Here is a 22,586-nt window from a genome sequence, read left to right as displayed (position 1 = left end):
CAGAAGCATCTCCCAGTTCCCCACTAAGGAACCCAAGTAGATGTGGAAGTCCACATCAAAACTCAGAAAGGCTAGACCCTAAGGGACAGAATGGGCTCTGGGCTAGATCTGCAAACATCCCAAGGCTGTAGCCTAGGGACCAAAAGACATATATATATATAGAAGAGCAGGACATAAAACTGAGCCAGTCCTGAAAGATCCCTGCAACCTCTGGGGCCAGGGCTGCGAAGGCTTCGATCTTGCCCCAGGACAGATCAGAGGCAGGCCCAAGTTTCTGGCCATCCTGAGCCCACCTGCTAGGGCTGGCCTGAGATTGCAAGGACTGCGTGGGCGATTGCAGTCACCCACCAACTGCTTTCCCTCCCGCCTGCCTGCCCTGGCGCCTCCCTGCAGTGCCTGGCGGGGTATCAGGAACTCAGAGAAGGCCCGTGGCTGTGGCCATCCAGTTTAATAAGTCACAGAGTGGGTGGTGCTGCGGGCAGACCTCAGGACTGCACCTTTGTGTCCTGCAGCTGAAGGCAAATGTGCTCCTGAGAACAGGAAGGCTTGGGAAGGGAGGTTAAGGGGTGTGGGCAATAAAAAGTCAACCTGCACCCTCTCCCCGCAAGACACATCCCCTTGGGTCCTGAACCTACACACACTTGCATTTCCAATCATGGAAACAGCGCTGAGGGCAGCAGAACAGAGCGCCCGCCTGTCTCTAACTTGCATGAATAACAGGGCCATTTCAGAGGGGAACAACGGCCTTCAGAGCCTCGCAATTTCCAGAAAGCCTTCAGTTAATAACACATTCTTTCCAACAAGCTTACTTATGGTACAAGTTATTTTCGAAAATCTTAAAAACCCTGTCATAAGCAGCTGAGGCCTCAGGTCCACGGATCCGGGCCAAGGCCCTCCGGACAGTGACACTCATGACCCCATGGGCCTTCTCCCACCGCCTCCAACAAGTTCTCTAAACCCCAGCATACAAGTCATCCCGCACTCCCACCCCAGCCCTGGGAATTCATAAAGGTGGGGGTGGAGGAGGGGGTGCCGTGCGCTTTCTCATCAGAGTATGCGAGGGCCAGAAAGTGGCTGCCACCTCTGCAGCTCCTCCGCTGGCCTGCATAGTGCGCGCTTTGTGTAAGTGCCGAGGAGGCGCAGCGCTGCTCGTGCGCCAACAGCTGTCACATTATTTGCACTCGCTGTAAACAGCCTTCACATTCCCTCCTTACCACATAGTTAAAGCCAGACTAACAATCCACAGTTAGAGATCAAACCAACAACAGCAGCATTGTGTCTGCCTTCCCTGCCTTCGCACCAAGCCCAGCAGCTGGCAGGTTTCTCCGGAACAAGGGACCCCCTCTCCCCCCCACCCCTACCCCCACCCCCGCGTCTCCAGCCAAGGCTAGCCAAGGAAGCCTGCGTTTGTCAGTGCTGATTGTTCCAGCAAAAGAGCACAGCCATTTCACATAGATTTCTGTGTGGTTTAGCAGGCCTCCCCCAGAGTTTTCTCCTTCTGGTAGCTTGGGGAAGCACCCCTCCCCCAACCCATTTCCTCAGATGGGAATAAAGGGTGTTCTGATTCACAACGTTGGTTTCTAGGCTTCACAAAGTGGGGGCCGGCCTGCCCTGGACAAGCTGAGGTCGGGGCAAGGAGGCTCACAGCTCTCTGTGCCCTGTCACCAGAGGCCTGTGCTTCCTGCGGCCTGCGGCGGTTCTCCTCTTGTTTCTGAAATTGCCCAACTCACTAAATAGTTACTGGTCGCCCCACTGATCAAAATGTCTCCTTTATGATTTTTGGTTAAGTTGAACATTTCCATAATCGTCATTATTAGCGCAAATTACACGCCTAATCGGTCCTTAAATAGATTTTAATTAAATAATCATACAAGGCTCATTTTATGACTTAAGAAAGACATTACTTTTCGTTATAAACTTTCCACCAGGATATAGAATAACGATACCAGACAAATACTTATTCTTTGAAAATCTCCAATAACCAATGGGCAGTATCATGAAACACACCCTGTTTTACCTTCTGGAATGGAAGCTGAGACCAGACACATGGCATCTGTACAACTTTCCTCCTTGTAGCCACCTGAGAGGGGAGAGGGGATTGTTTCCTGCACGAGGTCACTTTTTGTCTTCTCTTGGGCCAGTAAAAATAAACCCCCAATGCTACTTTTCCTTATCCACCTGAAGATTTCTCCAGAATCTCCTCCAGAGAACACTCCTCCCTACTCCCACCCCCTTTCCCACCCTCATTCTGCTAAGAGTTGTGGTGCAAAGCAGCCAGGCTGTGCTTGTTAAATGCTCTGTAAAATGCTGTTAATAAAATAATAAATACAAAGGATGGAGGCTGCTGGTTCCATGGGTGTTTTGACTGGCAATGCCTTGGCACTTGTCATGTGTTCATGGGAGGGCAGACTAGTCTTGGATTTACATCGTTTGGACATTTCTGTACTTCATTTCGTCTTTCCTAAATGACATAGGCCTAGAGCTATTTCAAGTCTGCATTTGTATGGAACTGTTAAATGCCTAGGAGTTTCTCTCATTAAGCCAAGTTTTAAATCAGATGCAAAGCTGGAACCTAACTCTCTGATTTGGCCAACCCCACCCTCAGTCGCTGGAGAAAACAGGCAGACACTGGAAAACTCTCCCCTGTCCTTGCACTCTCCACCTTCACCCCCTTCCAGGGCACGTAGGGCACAGGCTAAGCCATCTTCAGATTGCAGGCAAGGCCCAGGTGACCCACTGTGGACGCCATGGAAGTTAGGTACATCCTCTAAAACAGTGAGCAGAGATGGGGGGGGCCGTGCCGGCCTGGTAAAAACCACTGTTCACAAAACAATGTCAGCAAAGGCTGTAAGGCGTTCTTTCCAGAGGGACCAGGAGTTCGTGCCTACTGAAGCTCTTTCAGCACAAAGGCTTTTAGGGGAAGAAGGGAAAAAGAGGAAGAGGGGGAGGGAGGGCTCCTGTTTCAGAGCAGGCATCCCCTGAGAGTCAAGAACCAAGTGTAGCTTCAATCAAATGCTGACTTCCCCTCTGGGAGTTGAGTAGGAAACCTGATCACAGTAGCTTACTACCGGTCTGGATCCATACAGGTCTGGTTTTCTTCTCATGCTAGCAATTTTTTTTTTAAATATATATCGGTATAAAAGAAGCAATCCCTGGCAGACTTTATTGAAAACCACACCAAGACCTCATAACATCCGGACTTAATCCCTATCAAACAAACCACAGCACCTCTGGCCTCTGCAGCAGGCCACCTCCTCTCACCTCTTCCAACCAGGTCTCTCCCCTCCAGCCGCTGTGTTCCCTCCCTCTAAGTAATGACAGGAAGGCTGGCCAAAGAGCACCTAGATAACAGTTCTGGAATCAATTCCTAACTATATAATGATCCCACTTAGGGGGAAAAAAATCCAAGTCCTCTCATATGGAATCCTTTAAAAAGTAGAATGCAAAACACTGTAACAAAGGGAAAGAGGGACTCACGGAGGCAGACCCAGAGGAATAGCCTCAGAGGGGAGCTTCAACCTGCAGTGTAGGTCCTGGGCCACTTGGCCTAGCAGGTCTCTGAGGGTGTCAGGGTCAGCAAGGGATGAAGGCGCAACCTACAGGAACATGGCCAGTCATTCGACACAATTATTAATCCTTGGGGCCTACTATGTGCCAAGTGTTCTTCTTTGATCCCAAAGGTGGATAATTATTGCCAGTCTTACAAATGAAGAAACTTACTGAGGCTCAGAAACCATAAATAACTTGCCCCCAAGGTCACACAGCTAGTAAAAATGGGCCACGGTTGAACTCAGTCTTGGAGTTGCAGAGAGGAACCAATTATTGGTCTAACTGTTCCATTTGAAACTCCCATTTTCACATACTGTCTCCTTGAAGAAGTTCGGAAGATTTTCTTAGGTCTTGTAGCCAAGTTCAGGGTTAAAAGGATGTTATTTAATTCCTATGTAACTTGTCCACAAGGAGACTCGAACCTAGTTTCTCCTACACCCAGTAATCTTTTCGTCCATTTAAAGTCTTTTGCAATTTTTCGCTACATCCTACAACTCTCCCTACACCTGAATACCCTGGGGTACCAGGTCAATGCTTGCAACCCGGCTGAACTTGCCCCTCCTCCAGCAGCCCATTAATAAGCAGGGTAGGGGGGTCCCCTACTCTCAGGTCCTGGAGAAAAATGCTGACTCCTGGCACTAGGAACTAGATTTTGCCACCCTAGTTTTGCCACATACAGCAATAAATCAAATTACTTAGAACAAGAGCTCTCTGAAAGGAGCTCCTACACCTTTCCTAGGGTTTAAACAAAAAACAGTAGAGACCAAAGAGGGGAAACAGAGAATTAATGGGAAATGCCTTGCAAGACGCTGGGCCCTACTGGATCCCCAAGGGAGCTCCAGAAAAAGAAACAAGGGCGGGGGGCCTTTCCTCTCCCCAACTTCAAGTCCCAGGAGTCACGAACCACTGAAGGTCTGGGGTGGCAAACCACAGTGCCCGACATCCCCTCCCCATGCCCACTTTCCAGGTCTGCCCCATGCTTTCAGATGCTTTAGGAACTACCCACAACAACGCCGCGGGCTTCACCGCCCATGGCCGTCTCCACCTCAGCTCAGTGGGGACAGGCGGAGACACCAGAGACTCCGCCGCCCCAGCGGACGTCCCGGCCCCGGACGGGTCGCTCCTCTCGACGCCGAGACTCCGGATGTGCGAAATGGCTCCGCGGCGCGGCCGGGCCAGCAAGGTCCTCGGCGGCGGGAAAGGACGAAGGCGATGGCGGCGCCGGGCCCTCGCCCCGCTCGTCAGCCTAACACGCCCCCGAGGCCGGACCTTCCCTGGCTCCCCGCCAGCCCTCCGCAAGTGGCTTTTTTTTTCTTTCTCTCTCTCTCTCTCTCTCTTTTTTTTTCCTCCAACTTTCCGGCCTCGGTGATCGATCCGGGCAGTGTTTCCAGCCCCCTTCCCGGGATCAACGCCGTGAGGACCCTTCCAGCCTCCGGGGAGGCTGGCCCCTGCCCCGCGCACCGCAAGACTGCGGCCCTGGCGGACGCACTCCCACCCCGTCCCCCGCGCCTAGCTGATCCACCTGGAGCCGGCGGCTTCCCGAAGCGATCGCCGTCCAGTCGAGCCTGGGACCGCTGTGTCCGGAGCAGAACTCCCGCAGCCCCAACGGTCCGGGCCTGGCTGCCGGGCGCCTGCAGCGCACCCGACGCACCCGCGCTCTCTGCGAAAGGTCTTCTGCCTTCGGGGAGGGGGAAGGGAGAGCGAGGCGGCAAGGGGTAAGGGCAGCTGCTTTCTTAAAATTTAACTCTTCAGATGCAAGTTTTTGGTGCCCCTGGCAAGACTGCGAGCGCTCGGGCAGAACAATAGAAATGGGAGGGGTGCCGGAAATGGTGCAGGAAGACCCCTATAACCCTATAAACCTCCCCTCTCCCACTCAGTTACTATTAGCATTAAAAGACCCCAGTGCCTTGAATGCAATAATGCCTTTTTATAACTTTTTTCTGCTGGGTCTCCATTCCCTAAACGTGTCCCCTTACCCACATTATGAAATCACAAGGGCAAAGATCTGCTCCTAAAGTTGTGACCTCCAGAAACTCTTGGGACTCTCACCTGCTCTGCCCCTAGCACCCTGACCTGACCCACCCCCTCCCCCAGCAGTTCCTCTGGTTTGCACCTAGACAATAAATTTAGTTTAATTTAGCTTCCGGTCTTTAATTTTAGCAGGTCTCCTTTTTGCATGCAAATCAATATGGCAATTACCATCTAAAAGCTCGCCCAGCCCCGGGTCAATGTAAATTGATCATTGTCCGCCTTCTACAAAATAACACCGGGAGTCTGTGGTGCATAATGAGATTATACTGGAAACTGTCTTTTAGATCACAAATTATATTTTATGCTGTCAGGATCTTCTCCGAGCAGACTTCCCCGTATGTCTAATCATGGGGAGCAGAGTCGTGAGCGTGGAGGGGTGACGTTGGTTGGGAGACGCAGCTCTAAAAAATAACCATGTGGTAGCCCCTGTTTTTGAGACCCTCGATTGAGAGCTCGCAGAGATGAGCTTGTGCCCAGAAAGAGGGTTTTTTACAGAAACATCGCAGAAAAGCACCCTTAATGAACTCCTGCCCAACAAAAAGTCAAATATCCCTTTCCGAGGTACACATCGTGAACAACCAGCGAAAGCCGTCGGGTCGGGCGGAGGGCTTTTTTGGGGATCGTTAGACGCCCCCGGCCAAGGGCCCGGCCCGCAACGAGGGCGGCTCGGCCACCACCCGGGCCGCCCGAGGAGACGAGACATTCGAGACCATACTCCGGGCCCAAGCGGCTCCTCCTTCCGGCTGCCGCCACCTAGGCCTCAGCAGCGCAGCCGGCTTTGCAAACAGACGGAATCCCGCCAGCCACAAACACTGGCAAAGGAGCCGGGGCGGGCCGTGGCCGGCCTCGGCCTCCCCACCCCGGTATGGGCGAGGCCCCAACCAGACCCGAGCCGTGCAAGGGGGCAGCAAGGGACCCGGTGAGAGAAGGTCTCTTCTCTCCGAGAGCCCTGCTCTCCCGCCCCTCTGCGGCCCCCGGGGCACGGGTGTGACCTCGAAGCCTAACAAAGGGCCTTCTGAGCTCCCTTCGGCCTGGGGTCGGCGAGGGAGGGGTGGGGCGAAGCGGCCGGTGTGGACCCACGCGTTCTCCCGCCCCGCTGCGCCTGACTGCGTCGGCCGGGCCCGGCGCCCTCTAGGAAACCACCAGGGTGGCATTGTCAGGACTGCAGGGAGCTCCTGAAGAACGTTCTGGCCGTCCTGGGGTTCGGGCGGTACTGCGGCCTGCGAGCCTCCCGCCCAGCTCGCGGCCCAGCCCTGCCCCGCCCGGCGCGGGCTCCACCCGAGTGCGGTCTTTCCAATAAAAGCTGGAATTCCCGACTGGGCTCAGACAAAGAGGGACCGCGGCAAATCGACGCCGCGGGCAAACCGAACCGTAGCCGGAGTTTACGTGCGCGTCTGGGGTCACAGAGGCGCCTGCTAATCCACCCTACAGAGGCCTTCCCTGCATGATCTCCAGAAAAAAAAATTAGAGCATACCAAAATGAAAGCATAACTCCCCTTTATTCCTCTCAGAAGCCACACTTCTTTGGTTCTGTCCCAGTCCACTAAGCCCTGTTCCACCAAAGCAAACAGGACCCCAAGCAGTGTACCATCCACTCCTCATGACCAGAGTGGAAACCTAGTCCTCTTTTTCCATTCACTCAAAATCTCTTAGAAATCTTCCACCAGGCTCAAAACGTCCTCTTCTCTCCCCCACTCCAGAAAGGAAGAAACTGTAACCAGAAGTACAATCCTAGTAATTGAGAGCCATCCACCCTTGGTGAGGTTGCTTTGCCCTCAGTTTCCTTCTGGCCAAAGATACATTATTTCCCTGTGAATAACTGTACCAATGTGGTTGTATGGTCCACACTTTGGTGCCCTGCTTAGATCTCACTTCACAGGCAAGTCTTCTCAGGCATGGAGTTTTTGTCATTCCGCCTGTGTATCTAAGCATTGATGTATGCATATGAATGCTTTTTGTGTTTCCAAGTGACCCTCTTCACACCTTTAAATGGGCTTTTGTCTCTGGAAGGCACTTAAAGAAATTTTGTCCTAGTTTCCAGCTCAAGAAAGTCTGGGATTTTCCCCTAGAATAACGATATATGTCTGTATTTGCATATCCATGTTTACATTCCTCTTGGCCAGCTCTTCATCTCTTATGTAGCTCTCGTTCCATGTGGGCACGGAAGCCCAAGTGTCTTGATTTGTTTCAGCGCATGTCATTCAGGCACACATCTTAATCTGAGCCTTCCTGTCTAACGCACATACCTCCCTGCTACTTGCATCCCTCTTGCTTTGTCTGTATGGCTCATCCCCAGGCCAGAAAAGTATAGGTTTGCTGTTAGAGAAAAATTTAAAGGTAACTTGAGGGTCACTTAGACTATAAACCCGACAAGAAAGAAAAAGGAGGGGGGAGGAGACAGTAGTGTTAGTAATGATTATATATGTACAGGGTGTGCATCTCTGATCTGAAACTCACCCACCAACTGCAAACTTTGTAAAGAACTAAACAAATGTCTGCAGAGTTGTATTAAATTTTTAGACCAATACAATATTGACCCCGTGTGTGTATACAAATCATTGATCCAGTACCTATCAGAGTCTAACTCCTGTTTGAAGTCTGTCTCCCTGCACATTTCTGATTCTCTCCCCACAAGTTCATGGTTTAAAGTGGGTCTATTTATACAGACAACTCAAGGGCCCCCTAGCTCTCTCCAGCAGGAGTCTCTGTCAGAGACCCCACCCCACACTACAGCTCTGAGCAGGCCTTCCAGGGCTACCACGCCCACATGAATTCTCTGGTAACACTGAGGTCTACATCTGCATTTCCCAAACTCAGTTCCTAAAGTGAGCTGTCCATTGTGTGTACTCCCAGCTCCACCATTGAGAAGTACCAGGTCAAACTAGATCAACGCAGCTGGCTCTGGTTTGTCGAAGAATCGAGCCCGATGCAGCAGGACATGAGCGTGCACATACAGAAGAGAAAGGAAAACCCTAGGCCCAGACTCTCGCCCCCTCCCCTCTGGGGGCTACGTGGCCTCTAGGAATTTCTACTAGGCTTTTTTGGCCCTCCTCCCCATTACACTACCTCCACCATCTTTAAAGGAAACCCCAGCAACCTTCCATCCACCCTGCTCGCAGGGCCCGCTGGCTAGCTGGCTCACTCGCTGCTCACGGGAGTCTGCTGCCGCCTCCGCCCCCCCCCCCGCCCGTCCTTCAGCCGGGAGGGAGCCTACATGCCTGTCTAGACCGATCTATCACAGGCACACCAACAACACCCGCGAGAGCGCGGGGACCCTGCCCAGGTCCCCCGGCCCGCAAGGTTCACAGCGGACAGAACCCAGGGAGCGTAACGGCGCCTGCGGGGGTTGGGGAGGGGCCTACGGGCGCCGGCCGCCCGAAGCGCATTGCCGGTCCTCCCCGGCCCTGGCCCCCCGCGCTCCCGCCAGCCCGGCTGCCAGGGCACAGTCACAACTCTCTTGCGCGCTGGGCAGTCCTATTTTTATCTTGTCTAATCCCAAACTGGGCGGGGAGCACAGGCGTCGTGCTTAGAGAAACAAGAGATAGGCAAGGGAGGAGCAGCCAGGCAGCGACGCGAGCCGGACCGAGTTAAAGACACAGTCGAGGCCACCGCGAGCAGGAAAAAAGAGCGGGCTCCGCGGGCCTCTCCGCGCCGCACTCAACGCGCCGCCCCGCGAAGTTACACTCGCCTCCCCACCGCCCCTCGCGGCTCGGCCCCTCCCCACTTCCCAGCGCCGCTCTCCTCAGCCCCGGCCGCGGGGCCCCGGCCTGTGTGGGAGGCGGAGGCCCGGCCGGCCCTGCAAAGGGCTGGAGAGAATCGCTAATGAGCTGTGCGGCCCATTGATCCGGAGAACACTTCCTAATTAACTCTCAGTCACCTACTGGTGACAGCGCCTCAAAGGACAGCGCTGGGGCCGGCAGAGCCCCAGCCTCGACCTGCCCGCCGAGTGCCTGGCGCCCGAACCCCGCGCGCTCCCCAAAACACCCCAGGCAATCTGGGTGTGTGGCGGCATATACACGCACACTAAGGCCACCCTCGAATTAAACCTGGACGGCATATTAATCATCGCCATCTCCCCCCTTCCCCTACGCGGTGAAACTGTGCCCAAAATAAACAGGAGAACCAACACTGCAAAGCTCAGACCAGATAACAGGTCGGGGGTGGAGTGGGAAGGGTCGAGAAGCGAAGCATATTACCCAAGTGCCCATGTACAGGAGTCTACGAGGCCGACAATTAAAATGCCATCTACACAAGCAATTCTGTTGGCAAAACCGAATCCAACACCTCGTAAGGATTGATTTCGGCCCGCGGTGTCCGTTTCCAGTGCCACAGGAAGTGTCAGATGGCCAGAAATACCCAAGTCTGTCTGCGCTCACCACCCACCACCTTCTGGGGTGGGCCGTTTCCTCCTCATTTTTACTCCTAGGCCATTTTAAGGATTTCTCTCCAAGAGGCTACCCCTAGAGTCATTACCCCTCCCCTAACCTCCTTTCCAAAAAAAAGAAAAAGCTAAAACCCGGAGCTGTCTGGTCTAGACGCAGTGAGGCTGTGCGATACCTATTTGAGGCGCGCTGGTTTCTTTTTAAGGTTTGTTTTTAAATACACACAACCTTCCTTCTCCTTCCTTCCTCCCTGTTCATTCCCCAACCCCCACCCTCCAGACGTCGGCGGCGCGCGCCCCCGCGCGCGGGCACTCACAGCCTCTAGCTGGAGATCGCGGACTTTCTGGAAAAGATTCATTAACAGCAAATTAAGCCTCGCCTGGTCTCGGCCTACAGGCGGCCAGGCTCCGTCGTCTCCGGGACCCGGGAACATGCCCACTCGAGTGTGCAAGCGGCGGGAAGCCCGCTGGGACCATGGGTGCCTCGAGCCGCCCCACTCCGCACTCGGGGCCCCAGGGCTCGCTCCGTAAACAGTAGGCGCACGTCGCCGCCGCCCGGAGCCCCCGAGTTGGCGGAGTCTCTGCAGCGAAGCCGCGTACCCACTCAGAGACCAGGGCCCGCAGCGCGTCGGCGCCCTGCCCTCCCCGCCTCGGCCGAGGACCGCGCCACGGTGCGCAAGTTCTCTTCCACCTCAGCCTCCGCGCTGCACGCACCCGTGAACCTCTGAGTGGGATCAACTTCCTCTGGCCGCAGACACGCACACGCCCAGCAGAGCTTCGCACCAGACTCCTCGCTGCCCAGCTGAGGGCCCCGGGCGCGCCCCCTCCCACCGCCCGCCCTTCTCGCTGCCGCCCCCGCACATGCTGCCCCCACCCCAGGGGTTCCTAACTTAAAACCGAAGCCGCAACGCGGAGTGGGGGTCGGGTGGAGGAGGGAGGGGGGATGCGGAATATAATCTAAAAAGGACATTAACAAAACAAAGCGTCTGACCTGGCGGGCGGGCCGACCGAGTCGGAACCCCCTCGTTCTGCTTGATTTCCTAGTAGTTTTTCGGGTTTGTTGTTGTTGTTGTTAAATCCACGTGATTCACGCTTTGGGGCAAGCCAAGAAAAAACCGGGGGCTCCCCTCCCGAGTTGCGCCGCGGCGGCTGCAGGGGCAGGTCGAGCTCGGCTCGGCCCGGGGCGCCCGCCACACACCCTCGCGCACGCACACGCCGTCGTTCCACTTGGAGAAACGGCCGGCCCCCAGAGAGGCGAGGCGAGGCGGCTGCTGGGGGTTTTTACAGTTCTTCCCCGAGTCGGAAAAAAAAGCAGACGGGAACCCGCCGCCCTCCCCTTCCTGCTCGTGAGCGAACGCCGAGCCGAGCTTCCCAGCTTCCAGCGCCCCCCCCCCGCCCGCGCCCGACTCGCGGCGCTCCGCGGCGACCGCGCTCCCGCGCAGACACACACAGCCTGCAAACTTCCACTCCACGAACTCCTTGCTCTCCTCGCAGCCCCCCGGGAGGCGGCGGGTCCCGGCGCTTTCCCCCCCGTTCCCGCTGCCCACGCGGGGCCGCTTAGGTTGGTTGCATTTTTCATAACTTAAGAGCTGTGAAATAAAAACGAAAGCGAGCAAGGCAGCCAAAGGGAAGCGCGAAGGCGAAAGCTTCGCGGGGTACGCGAGAGAGTCGGAGGAGACACCCGCGGCGAGCGGGGGCCCCCGGGAAGGGGGCTAACTGCAGCCTGGGGCGCGCCCGCCCGCAGCCTCCCCCGGGAAAGGTGTTCCGGGCACTGACCTGAAATCCCCAGCAGGGGAGTAGGCAGGGCGCCTGCGATCCGGCGCTTCGAAGTTTTACCCCCCCACCCCCGAGCAAAGTCGAGGCGGCAAGGAAGAGCAGGGGACGGCTCGGAGGGTGGGGAGAGGTGTGCGGGGGGCGACGTGGAGGCGCGGAGAAGGAGCCGGACCGGGGAAGCGCGGCGAGCAGCAAAGTTTGCCGTCCCCGGCTGCCCACAGCCCGCTCGCGGATCCGCGCCCGCTCGCCTCCCTCGCCTGTCTGCTGCCAGCCGGCTGCCCTCGGGGTCGGCCCCGCCGAGGGGTGGGCTCTGGGCCGGGTGGGGGCGGGGCGGGGCGGGGCGGGCTCGGCGCCTCCGGGCAGGTGGCGACAGCCCCGCGCGATCCTCCGGGCTCCCGCGACTGCGCCGGGCTCGGCCCGGCTCAACAGCTCCCGCGCCGCCGCTGCTGCCGTCCGCGCCCGGGCAGAAGCCCCAGCGCCATGTTGACGGTTCGCCGCGAGCGCCCGCTCGGGCTGGATGTGTGTGAGTCTGTGTGAGTGCGTTGGTCAAGTCGTCCCTACGCGGCGACAGCACGGCTTGTGCTCCCCGCCCGGCGGCTCGCGGGCTCCCCCTCCGCGGCCGCCCGCCTAGCTCCCGCTCTCGGTCGCAGTCTGGGCTCCGGCGCGTCTCCCCCGCAGCCGCCGAGCTCCGCCAGCGTTCAGCGAGGAGCGCAGCTCTGCCTCACCTTGCCGCTGGGAGCCCGGGCTCCGTCTGCCGCCGCACGCCGCGATCCCAACGCGTCCCCCTCCCTCGTTCCCTCCTCTTCCTCCTCCCCCTCCCTCTGCCCGCCCGCCCTCTCTGCCTCCCTCCCTCCCTCCCTCCCAGCAGCCGCCTCCCCTCCCCCGCAGGCGCAGCACTCGGGCGACAGCCGCCCGCCCGCCGCCGCCTCCAGCTCTCGCAAGTTTGAGCTCCCCAGCCTCCGCTCACCCTCCGCTGCGGCGCTTCAGCGGTGGGGCTTCGGGAGGGGTGATTCCCCGAGAAAGGTCTGGCCGAGTTTCCCCGGCCGTCATTGATTCCCGGCCGAGCGCATTTTGTCTCTCCGGGTACGAACCCCGGACCACTTGGGTGGTGGCTCTCTCGCCCCCGGCCCTCCCCTCCCCCTCGCGGGCCGAGTTGGCTGCGCACGCCGGGCCTGGGCGCACGTCCTGGGTGAGCTGGAGACCGGCTCGGGCGGCGGCGGCCCCGGCGGCCCGCAGAGCCAGAGCCGAAGGAACCCGGGGCGGCAGGGGCAGCTCTCCCAGCCGCGCGCCGAGACTCCCCTCGCTACCCAGAAGGCCAGTGGAGGACCACAATTACCATAAAGCGCCTCGCACTCCGCTCCGCCAAAGCTGTCAAACCCCAGCGGCTGCCGCCGCTGCTGCCTCTTGCCACCAGCGCTGCGCTCTCCCGGCCTCGCCGCCTCGCTGAGACCACGCAGAGCTGGGCGGGTGCGCGTCCGCGCCCACTCCACCCCGGGCTGCCCCTTCCTCCCGGAGGCGCCCTTTCCCGTTTCGGTGTCAAAGCTACATGAAAACACCACCCAGGACAAGAGCGGCCATTCCGTTCGAACTCCGTCCCGAGTTCCCTGGACATTTCAATTGTATGGGAATTGTTTGGAGAGGTGGGGGGCAGCCCGTGGGGCACAAGGAGGCGGTGGGGGGGCGGGCAGGGAAGCGGAGATCCGCCGGAATTTCTCCTGGTTCGCGGGCGTTTCTAGGTCTGCACCTCAGATGATTGGAGGGTCTGCCCTGGTCCCTCACGCCAGCCTCGGGAGATTATCTCTCGCGTTTTATTTTCCTTGGCAGGGAGCAACTTTTGGCGCAGACCGTTCGCCCTATAAATTTCCACTCGGTAACGTCGTGTTGATCGGTGCTCGGCGGCGGCGTACAGCCTGCGCCCGCAGCAGTTCAATTGACACGTATTGAGCTTCTCCAGCGCACCCGGAGCGGCGCGGAGCACGGGGCGCGGGAGCAGTAGGTGGGAGGGGGAAGCGCAGAGGACAGGTTCCGGCTTCCCCGGAGAGCAGAGCCTCAAGAGCGAGCCTAGAAGCCCCAGTTGGTGAAGCTGGCGGGAAGGGGTGGGGGAGGGGCTGTTCGGCCTAACCGCACCCAGACCGTGGGCCCGGACTTCGGGGCTAAAGGTGATCCCACTTGGCTGCTCGCTAGGGTCTTTTTATGCTGGGGTGGGGGGGGGTCTGTCACTTTCTGCCTAAGGACAAGATGGTGCAGGCTCCATGAAAACATCAATCTGAAATGGAGGTGGCCTGTAAATCCACACGGAAAGAAAGTTTCAAAATATCCTTGAGTGTCCCCATGCCAAAAATAATCAAAAGCATCTCAAGTTGATTACTAAGTCAAGGTCAGGGCCAAAACTGGCTCTAGCTAACAGATATTTTCCCTTTTAAAAATTAGACTGCAGGACTGGTATTAGGTGAGATTTTATTCATTCTGTTTTAGTTCTCAGCACGTAGCTGTAAAAACAGACCTTCTCAAAGCAGAAGTGAAACATCTTTACCGTTTGAAACCCGAAACTTGGGGCAGAGTTAAATCTTCATGCTCCAGAGGTGCTTATAACAACTGATGCAAAAGACAGGCGGGCAAGTGCCCCCAAGAGCAGTGCCCAGCCCGGCTGGGCCTCCAGCTCAAGCATCTAGTGGTGAATGCTTCCAGGACCTGGGCCTGCAGGATGGAATGCATGTCTTTTTCTTCCTGGTCTTTCTGAGGATGGATGTCGCTGAAAGCTAACCCACACATTTTTTTAATCTCCGGTAACAAGCAGAAAGACACCTGGACTATTATGCTGTAAAGCTATTTTTTATAAAGACATTTTAGGGCCAGGCATTAAAAGTTATTAGACTGAACGCACGCGAGTTACAGACACAGCTGGAGAAAAGACCTCTGGTTGTGTGTTTTAGCAACATTTCTTTTTGAAGCGACTCCTTTTATTCAAAACAAGTCTAAAATAACTAGGGAGGCTGCAGTTGGGTATTTGTGGGGAAACTCTCTGAACGTGGTTCCAGGCGGGAGGCCGCAGCTCTGGGCAGTGCAGGGGAGCTGGCCTGGGCAAATGCGGAGCGGTGCCAGGCTCTTCCGGCTCGGTTAGGCCGCACCGCGGAGGCCCTGGCTCGATGCCCAGCCACCTCCTCTCTCCTCCCCTCGCCTCCCCAGCTCTTCCCCCAGGCACAGGCTTTTCCCAGAGTTCCGAGTCGCAAGTAACCGTCCAGAACTTTTGGGAAACCCAAGGACTGAGCAATAGCAAGGGGCCTGAGGCCTTTCGGAGCCCTGAGGCCTCCCAGGGTTGCTAACAAAGGGACCTGTTTGTCTAAGTTTAAAAGTCCGGGAGTTAAAATGAATGGGGGGGGGGTGCTGTAAACGTGAAGGGGCCACGGGGATGGCGACTGCAGGAGAAATTTGATGCTGGAGACAAACAGGCCAGTAGATTTGCCTTTGACGTAATTTGCAGAATTTGCCACTGCACCTCTCCTTTTCTTTTAGGGGAGTCTCGCCTCCAGAGTATCCTAGTGTGGGCTGGTGGGATTAAAGGGTTTCTGTTCCATCTCGGAGGAATACATTTTCCAGCTCCGTGGGATTTTAAAAACAGCTTATTATGGGAGGCCTAAGAGGCATGGAAAGAGCCCTGGTGGTACTGTGGTTAATGCGCTTGGCTGCTAAGCAAAAGGTCAGCAGTTCGAATCCACCAGCAGCTCCGCAGGATAAAGATGTGGCAGTCTGCTTCCATAAAGATTACAGTCTTGGAAACCCTATGTAGCAGCTCTACTCTGTTCTAGAGTTGCTATGAGTCGGAATGGGCTTGGTTTTGGGGACGGGGGGGGTGACTCACTGGGAGTTAAAATGTGGGATTTTCCCTAGGTGCTCTAAGGCTGAGGTTACACCTACTGGTCCTGAACTGGATTAGATAGGATTGTGCCAGGGAAGAGAAGCAGAAAGCTCACGAAGGGCAATCCCATCTTGTGTCCCCACTTGGGAAGGAGCTCGAAGAGGTGGGGACGCTGCGGGGCCAGCAGCATGTGCGGGCGTCCTGGCCCTTCCCCTGCTCCCTCCTCTGCCCTCCCAGGAGCCCCTTGGGAGCTGACCTGGGGGGGGTCAGGCCGCTATACCGGGCACTCCGTGAGGGGAGGATTTCAATGAAAACGGAGGAGGTGGAGTGAGCAAGTGAGCGCAAGGGAGGGGAGGCCGCACAGTGAGCAGAGAAATAAATAGCCGCTGAATGAGAGGTTCAGAGAACTGAGTGGCAGAGCCCCTGCCCCCCACCCCTGGAAGAGTCCCCCATTTATGACATATGGCTCGATTTCAGGCTCTTGAGCACATTTTTACTACAGGCTCTACTCAGGCTCTGCAACTCTCAAGCAAGCAGGTTGGCGCTTCTGGAAGCAGGCCTTGAGCCTGGTCATTCCTTTCAGGCCAGACTGGCCATACCAGGCCTGCCAGGCCTCTCCTGCACCTCCAACCACACCCAGGCCTAGGGGAAAGGCCGCTGCGGCATTCTGTGGTGTGGTCTTTATTCCATGTTTGGGGGGTCCTGTGCTCCTAACATCCAGTGGAAGGTTTGTTCCTAATACATGTGTAGAATTTAAATCACACAGCTTCATAGACCTCCGATGGTCATTCTCAGGAGGCTGTTCTCAGGCCTATGACACTGGTTATTAGGAGGAACTTAGATGATTGCAGATACCGTGTTTTTACTTTACAAGTGTAAGGCAGCCTGTTATTGTTAACTATTTTAAAAAATAACAAGTGAATTCTGACACACTGATATCGTTCTAGTTACTTTATGGCACTGGCCCACCCTCCCTCCAAGCACAGGCCATGTATCTGGCTTCCCCCGGAAAACTCGAAGTAACAACTGACGGCCCATCCTTGCCCCGGGAATTTCAATAATCTGGAAATATCTAAATGTAGCTGCTTTCCAGGGCAGGAGACTGCTGGAATTAGAGGTCACCGGGTTGAAGATGACTGCTCTTTCTGCCTGTCCTTTGGAAGGTTATTGCGTGTTCAGGGGCAGAGGCCTAAAAGGACAGGCCCAACATCATAGCAGCTACCGTCCCTCAGATTTTCAGGCCTGGGATCAGTTGGTGTCAGGCCTGAGCTTCTCACACTGAGGCACTGGTGGATAGACCGCTGTCTACACTGCGGGGGCCTACTGGGAGAATAGATGTCGGCCTAATGGGCATAAATACCGGCGACTTGAAGGAGGCTGCCTCTTGCGCTTGGCCTGACCCCCGATTAAAAGCCCTCAAAGCCGCCTCCTTGGTCCGGATGCTCTGGCAGATAAACCCGGTCGCCACGTCCCGCCCGGGCAGCTTATTCAGCGAGGCGCCTCCAGCGCATATTTTACCCGGCTGGGGGCAGTGAGTGGGAACCACAGGGAGAAGGGGCGGGAAACCAACTACTAGCCCGCAGACCCAGCGTGCGGGCCTCCTGCCCAGCCATATTGTATCTAGCTTCCCTCCTCCACTCCCGCGTGCCCCTGCAGAGACGCACCACCCCGGGACTGGAGCGACTTGGGGAGCCCCGCCAGCCCCTCTCCTTGGACCCCTCCCTAGCCAGCAGATGGAAACGCGGCGCGGATCTGCCTCTAAACCTCTGAGGCCCCCACAAAGTCGGGTGGAGAAGTGAGTGGCGCGGGGTGGCTGCCTCGGGAAGATCGCAGCCAGGAGCAAAGCTTGGGGCTTGCGTAGGGCTGGGGATTCCAAATGGCTTGATCCGAGACACATTTTACCACCTTCCGACCCACTCTGTTCTGCCTCCGCCCCCGGTGTCCCCCCATCCCCGCGTCCAGCGCGTTAGCAGCCGCGCAGCCTCCGGCCACTAGTGCGGGAGGGAGGCGGGGGGCGCAGGGTGGTTTGTGTTGCGAGGCCTGACAGAACCTTCTGTGTGCGGCGGAGGGAGGAGGCTAATGCATAATGCACAGCGCCTGGAAGCCCGGCCATTAGCGGCCTGTCGGTGACACAGACAAACGACTGAGAGGGAGGAGATCCAGCTCGCTCTGGAGTTTAAATATACCAGCGTGGAGGGGAAACGCCATGATTTAAAAGTGTGTGTTTGCAGACACTCGCATATATTTTAATGATTTCCAGCAGGCCATGTGTCCCAGCCATGAATACCCCTCCTCAAAAGGAGGCTGTGTATCGAGGAGAGGAGGATGAAGGCCGAGGCCTTAACCCGAGACCCACCGCCAGCTTTTAAGAGATGAAGGGGAAGAGAGGTTGGTAAATGCAACATGGAGCAAACGGAGAAAGCAAGGCCTGGGGAGGCCGCACGACCCAAGGCCATCCCCAGAATTTTTTTTTTAATCTGGTAATCGGACCTCCAACCATCGACTGGACCCTCTTCCTCTACTAGACAGGCCTGGGGGAAAGAATAAATCCATCCTTGCTCCCGGTAGGCACCCACATTTTTGAATCTTCGTTTTCTTCAGACAATCCAGAGACCTCCTTTCCTCCCCGTTTAACACAACAGTGTTTTTTAGCAATTAAGGCGAGAAGGGGGTGGGGATAAAGATAAGCCAATTTTTTTTTTCCGCCATGCAAGTGTGAAAGATAAGATAACGCTAAGCTGGGGCAAAGCGGCTGCTTACAACCTCCCCTCAGCGATTTTGATCGGTCACTTCTTATCTCACAAAAATGCACCTTTCGAAAACTGAATCAAAAAAAGAAAGGCTAAAGGAAAGCATTTTCATTTGGAAATGACATTTAAAACCCCCATCTCCCCCTACACCAGCAACCCCCTCCCCATGCGCGGGGCTCCCCAGGAAAAGTCGCACCTTGACTCCAGGGCTTCAGGCTTTCTCATGGGGGGGCAGGATTACTAGTGTAATTAAGCTGAATAAAACCAGGGATGCGTGATGAGGATTTATTCTCCATCCAACCTCCAGCTTGTGGCCGGTTTTTCCTTCTCCTAGTTACTGATCGGTGTTTGTGTTTCACCATCGCGCTCCTGTGTTGAAACTAAACAGGTAGTTATATTTGGGAGGGTCATGTAACTATGTCAACAAGAGGTGGTTGTTACTGAGAAATAATAAGAAACTCTGTTGATTTTTTACAGGTCCCTGTAAAGGGAAGAAAGGGCATCATATGCCCCAGCACCCGACAACTCCCAGACGAACCTGACTCTCGGAGAGTTATATAGAATCCTTTTTCCATACCAGAATCTAACGAAGGGATTTCCGGAACACTTTGTGTTTGTTGAGAAAGGTTCGGTATTGAACTCCAGGTCCGCAGGGCGGCCTGAGAATTCCCCCAGTCCAGGGACTGGCTGCAGTCAGCAAATGTCAAGGCCAGCGCCCCAGGCCGCGCAGACTAGCCTCGGCCCCCGCTCCGGCTCCAAAGCTCCCACCCCTCCCCCATCCCGGGTCCGAACCTTGGCGCCACACACACACACCTAGTCCGCCCGCAACCGGACCAGACGGCACGACCCAAAGCCAGGAGCCAGCCGCGGCCGGATTGTCCCCAGGGAGCCGAAACCGCCGAGCGGGGAAATCCCTTCTCTCGCCCTTCCCCGAAAAGCCTGGTCGCGGCGTAGGCGCCGAGCGAGCAAGCGGGCAGCCGCTGACAGCCGGGCCTCACGTAAGGCCCACACGCGTCCCATTAGTCAGCCCGAGTTCCCCTCGGGCGAGCCGTCTGGCGCGGCCCCAAGGACCGCCGCGGGCGGGGAGGGGGCGCGGGGCCGTGGCTAGCTGGGGGCGGGGGCGGGGGCGCGGGCTCTGCGGGGCCCGGCCGGGCTCGGTTCCGCGTTCCTGGGCCCGCGGGTAAGCTGAGCCGGCGGGGCAGGCCGCTCCCAGGCTGGCGCCGGGGCGCCGAGCTGCGCTTCACGTGCCCGCCATATCAGCGGCGGCAACGGCGAGGGTGGGGGGCAGGGAGGCGCGCGGCTGCTCGCACCGGGTCTCGGCCTCCGCCTCCCCGCCCCACTCGGGGCTGGGCTGGGACCACCCCGCAACCCCTGTCCCCGCAGCTTCGCCTTCCCGCACTAGCCGAGCGCGGCGCTGCCAGAAGCCGAGAAGCTTCTCGGGCGCCGCTCCGAGAGCTTCGCGGCGGCTGCGGCGGCAGCCAAGGGAGGGTGCTCCTCGCGGCCGCCCCGGGAACTTCCCGGCCGCCCCGCCGCCGCCGCCGCAGTCACGGGGACCGGAAGCCCTCGCGCCGCCCTGAGCGGCCTCCGCTGGCCCTCAGGGCTGTTCCAGATGAGGGCTGGCCGCGCGTCACACCCGATCCCTCCTGGACCTGGGCGGCCGCCCTCGCCCTGGGGCATCCCCATTTAAGCCCGGAGGACCCTCCTCTCGGTCCGGGGAGACATCCTGCTACTGCCTAAGCGACACCTTCCCCCCACCCCCGCCCCAGCCCCGCAGCTGGGACGGGAGGGGCGCGGAGCCGCAGCTCTGGCCGGGCAGGAACACCTGCTCCTGAGCCCTGCAGCTGGGCGCGTGATGCCGGGAGAGGCAGCCTACTGTTGTGTGCAGAGATCGTGGAGGAGAAAATGGGGATCTGAACCTCAGGGGCAGGCGCAGCCCTACCTCGGCTGCCCCGATCTCCTACCCCCTCGGGGCGATCGAGCCTGAAGCCAGCAAGCCTGCTAGGGGCCCGGGTCTCCCTCTGAAAGTCGAGGGGCCGCCACCCCTGAGACGCGGCTTCCGGCCTTAAGAGGTCGTTCGCAAGACAGATGGGGCAAAACCTGTTTTGGGAGCCTTCCCGGTATCTGCCCCGGCTCTCCAAACCAGACATACTCCTCTCCCCTAGGCCCCCACTCTAGCCTCAGACGGGGGTAGGGAGTAGGTCGTGGTGGCACCGGCAAGCGTCCTTCCGATAGGGTCTGGTACCGGGTACGGACTTTGCCACTCCTAGTGGGGAGGGCTAAGGGACCCTCCCCATCTCCTCCTGGCTGGGAGGCGATCCGGCGGCCGTGCTGACCCGCGCGCGGCCTGCCCTGCCTCACCTCCCCCCTCCCGTCCTGCCCTCCCCGGCTCTCCTGGCCCAGGGCCCGGCCGGGGAAGGCGTTGTTTTGCCAGCGGGAGCCGAGCGAGTGCGCAGAGAAAAGCCTCCCTGCTCTAATGAGAGTGCACACAGCGCTGCAGCGAGGAGGATGATTACCCGGCGGGCGGGGGGGGGGGGGGACGCGGGCCGGGGCCGCGGGCGGCGTGTGCGGCGGCCCCGCGGGCCCGGAGTCCCCGCCTGTCTGGCTGCTAATCGCACGCTTTCTGCTGTTACGGAGGCAGGCGGGAGCCGGCGGCCGAGCCCAGCGCCGGCGACTCGGCGGGTGACACGGAAACATGGCGCAGCGCCCCTCCCCCGCCCGCCCTCCCCGCGCTCCCGCCTCCCGCCTCCCGCCTCCCGCCTCGCACTTCCTCCCGCCCGCGCGGCTTTTGCAGTTCTAATGCTCTGCTTTCGGCCCGGGCACCATTACGCTAGCAGCCGCTTCTCCGGGGCCCTGCGCGTCTCTTTCCCCTTTGTTTTCGGGGTCTATAGAAAACGTTTGCTTTTGTCCCGAGCTCTCGTTAAACCAAACTTGTGGTGGCAACGGAAGGCGGTGCGGGCGGGGAGGGGCCCGGGGATTTTGGCAGCAGCAGCAGACCAGAGCGTGGTGGAAACTTCTCTTGCTGGGTTCCCCGCCACCCCGCCTTCCACAGACCCCCCCCCCGCTCCGCGCGCGCGCGCGCACGCACACACACACACACACACACACACACACACACACAGAGAGGCCAGCCCGCTTGCCGACGCTTCCCCCTTCTCTCCTGAGAGGCCCCAGCGCTCCAAGGATGTCTGGGCTGCAGGAACTGGGACCTGGGGGGAGGGGGGCAGGGTGTGCGTCTGTCAGACCCTAGTTTTGGGCTCTTTGCAGCCCCTACTTGCCTCTCTCTCCCTTTCACAATTTGGGGCTTTATGTCGGCCGGTGGAGAAGGAAGAGAAAGTGTTTCTTGTGTGTAGTTTTTATTTTAAGGATTTGTTGGAATCCCTCACCCGCAACTGCACAGACTCCTCCTTTATAGGGTCTTGGGCGAGGTGGGGGGAGGGTGGGCTCCACCGGTCAAGAGTTGGAAGCCAAGGCCTGGCGTCTGGGTAGTACTCTGGTGGCTGGCTCAGCCACAATCGGTCCGCACGTGAGGTGGGGTGACGCCACAGAGTGGGGGACGCGAAGACCAGGTCCCCCAATCCAGGAGACGCCAAACCTCCCTCCCCTGGGCGGGGGCGCAGGATCGCCCCCCGTGGCGTGCTGGGGGGGCCCTAGAGCACCCGGTGGCTTTCAGCACTGGAGCTGCTCAGGCGGCAATTTTTTAAGCCTGCAATTAAGTGAGGCGTCGCCGTGTCCTCTGGTAGTGTCGATCCTGTCAGTCGCACATGGCCTTGGTGCTCCGGTCCGAGGCCCCGCGATTAGTCACAGGCTCGCTTCGCCCCTTCCCTAATCCGCCTCTGCAGGCAGCCTGGGGACGCGGCCGACTTGGCGGCGCTGGCAGGGAGCCACGGCGCGCGGGGCGGGCCGCCTGGCCAGTGCCAGTCCCGCTGCGCCCGAGCTGGCGCGGGCCCCGGGGTGCGAGCTTGGCGCCCCCCTCTCCCTCCCCGCCCTCTGGCTGGGGCGGTGGCGCCCCTCCCCCTCCCGCCCCTCTCCCGGGCCTGCGAGATCTATTTGTGTGGTGTCATTTGCATAAAAATAGGACAAGTGTTTCACTGCGTTCGAACGCGGGAGGCGAAATCCTTATTGATGTGTCTGTGTGGAGCCTTCGGTTGTCGGAGCGGTTTGATTTAGGGTGTTTGTGTTGCCTTCTGCGAGAAATGAGAGTAAACCCTGCGTAACGCTTTCGCGGGCCAGGCCCCCGATGCATCCC

General features: G+C 58.2%; 2 protein-coding genes across 11 annotated transcripts in view; one reads left to right on the top strand and one right to left on the bottom strand.

The window, feature by feature from the left end:
- Positions 1–22,586, bottom strand: part of BCOR (BCL6 corepressor) — a 125,735-nt gene that overhangs the window by 34,149 nt on the left and 69,000 nt on the right. For 3 of the 10 annotated variants that reach the window (XM_049871395.1, XM_049871402.1, XM_049871403.1), the window contains exon 1: positions 11,738–12,003. The exons of 3 other annotated variants lie outside the window; for them this stretch is intronic. The gene's annotated coding sequence lies outside the window, so the exon portion shown is untranslated. Of the gene's footprint in view, positions 1–10,952; positions 11,305–11,737; positions 12,004–12,459; positions 12,525–13,070; positions 13,152–22,586 lie in introns of those variants that run through there. 4 more of the 10 variants (XM_049871397.1, XM_049871400.1, XM_049871404.1 and 1 more) reach the window with 4 other exon arrangements.
- Positions 18,298–22,586, top strand: part of LOC126068798 (collagen alpha-1(I) chain-like) — a 6,051-nt gene continuing 1,762 nt past the window's right edge. The window contains exons 1-4 of the mRNA XM_049871496.1: positions 18,298–18,303; positions 19,364–20,048; positions 20,652–21,233; positions 22,180–22,291. Coding sequence (XP_049727453.1) covers positions 18,298–18,303; positions 19,364–20,048; positions 20,652–21,233; positions 22,180–22,291 — 1,385 coding nt within the window. The remainder of the gene's footprint in view (positions 18,304–19,363; positions 20,049–20,651; positions 21,234–22,179; positions 22,292–22,586) is intronic.

This window comes from Elephas maximus, chromosome X (assembly GCF_024166365.1).
Source record: "Elephas maximus indicus isolate mEleMax1 chromosome X, mEleMax1 primary haplotype, whole genome shotgun sequence".
In the NCBI taxonomy this organism is placed as follows: domain Eukaryota; kingdom Metazoa; phylum Chordata; class Mammalia; order Proboscidea; family Elephantidae; genus Elephas; species Elephas maximus.
The sequence above is the reverse complement of the archived record's forward strand: the minus strand, read 5'-3'. Positions and strand labels throughout refer to the sequence as shown.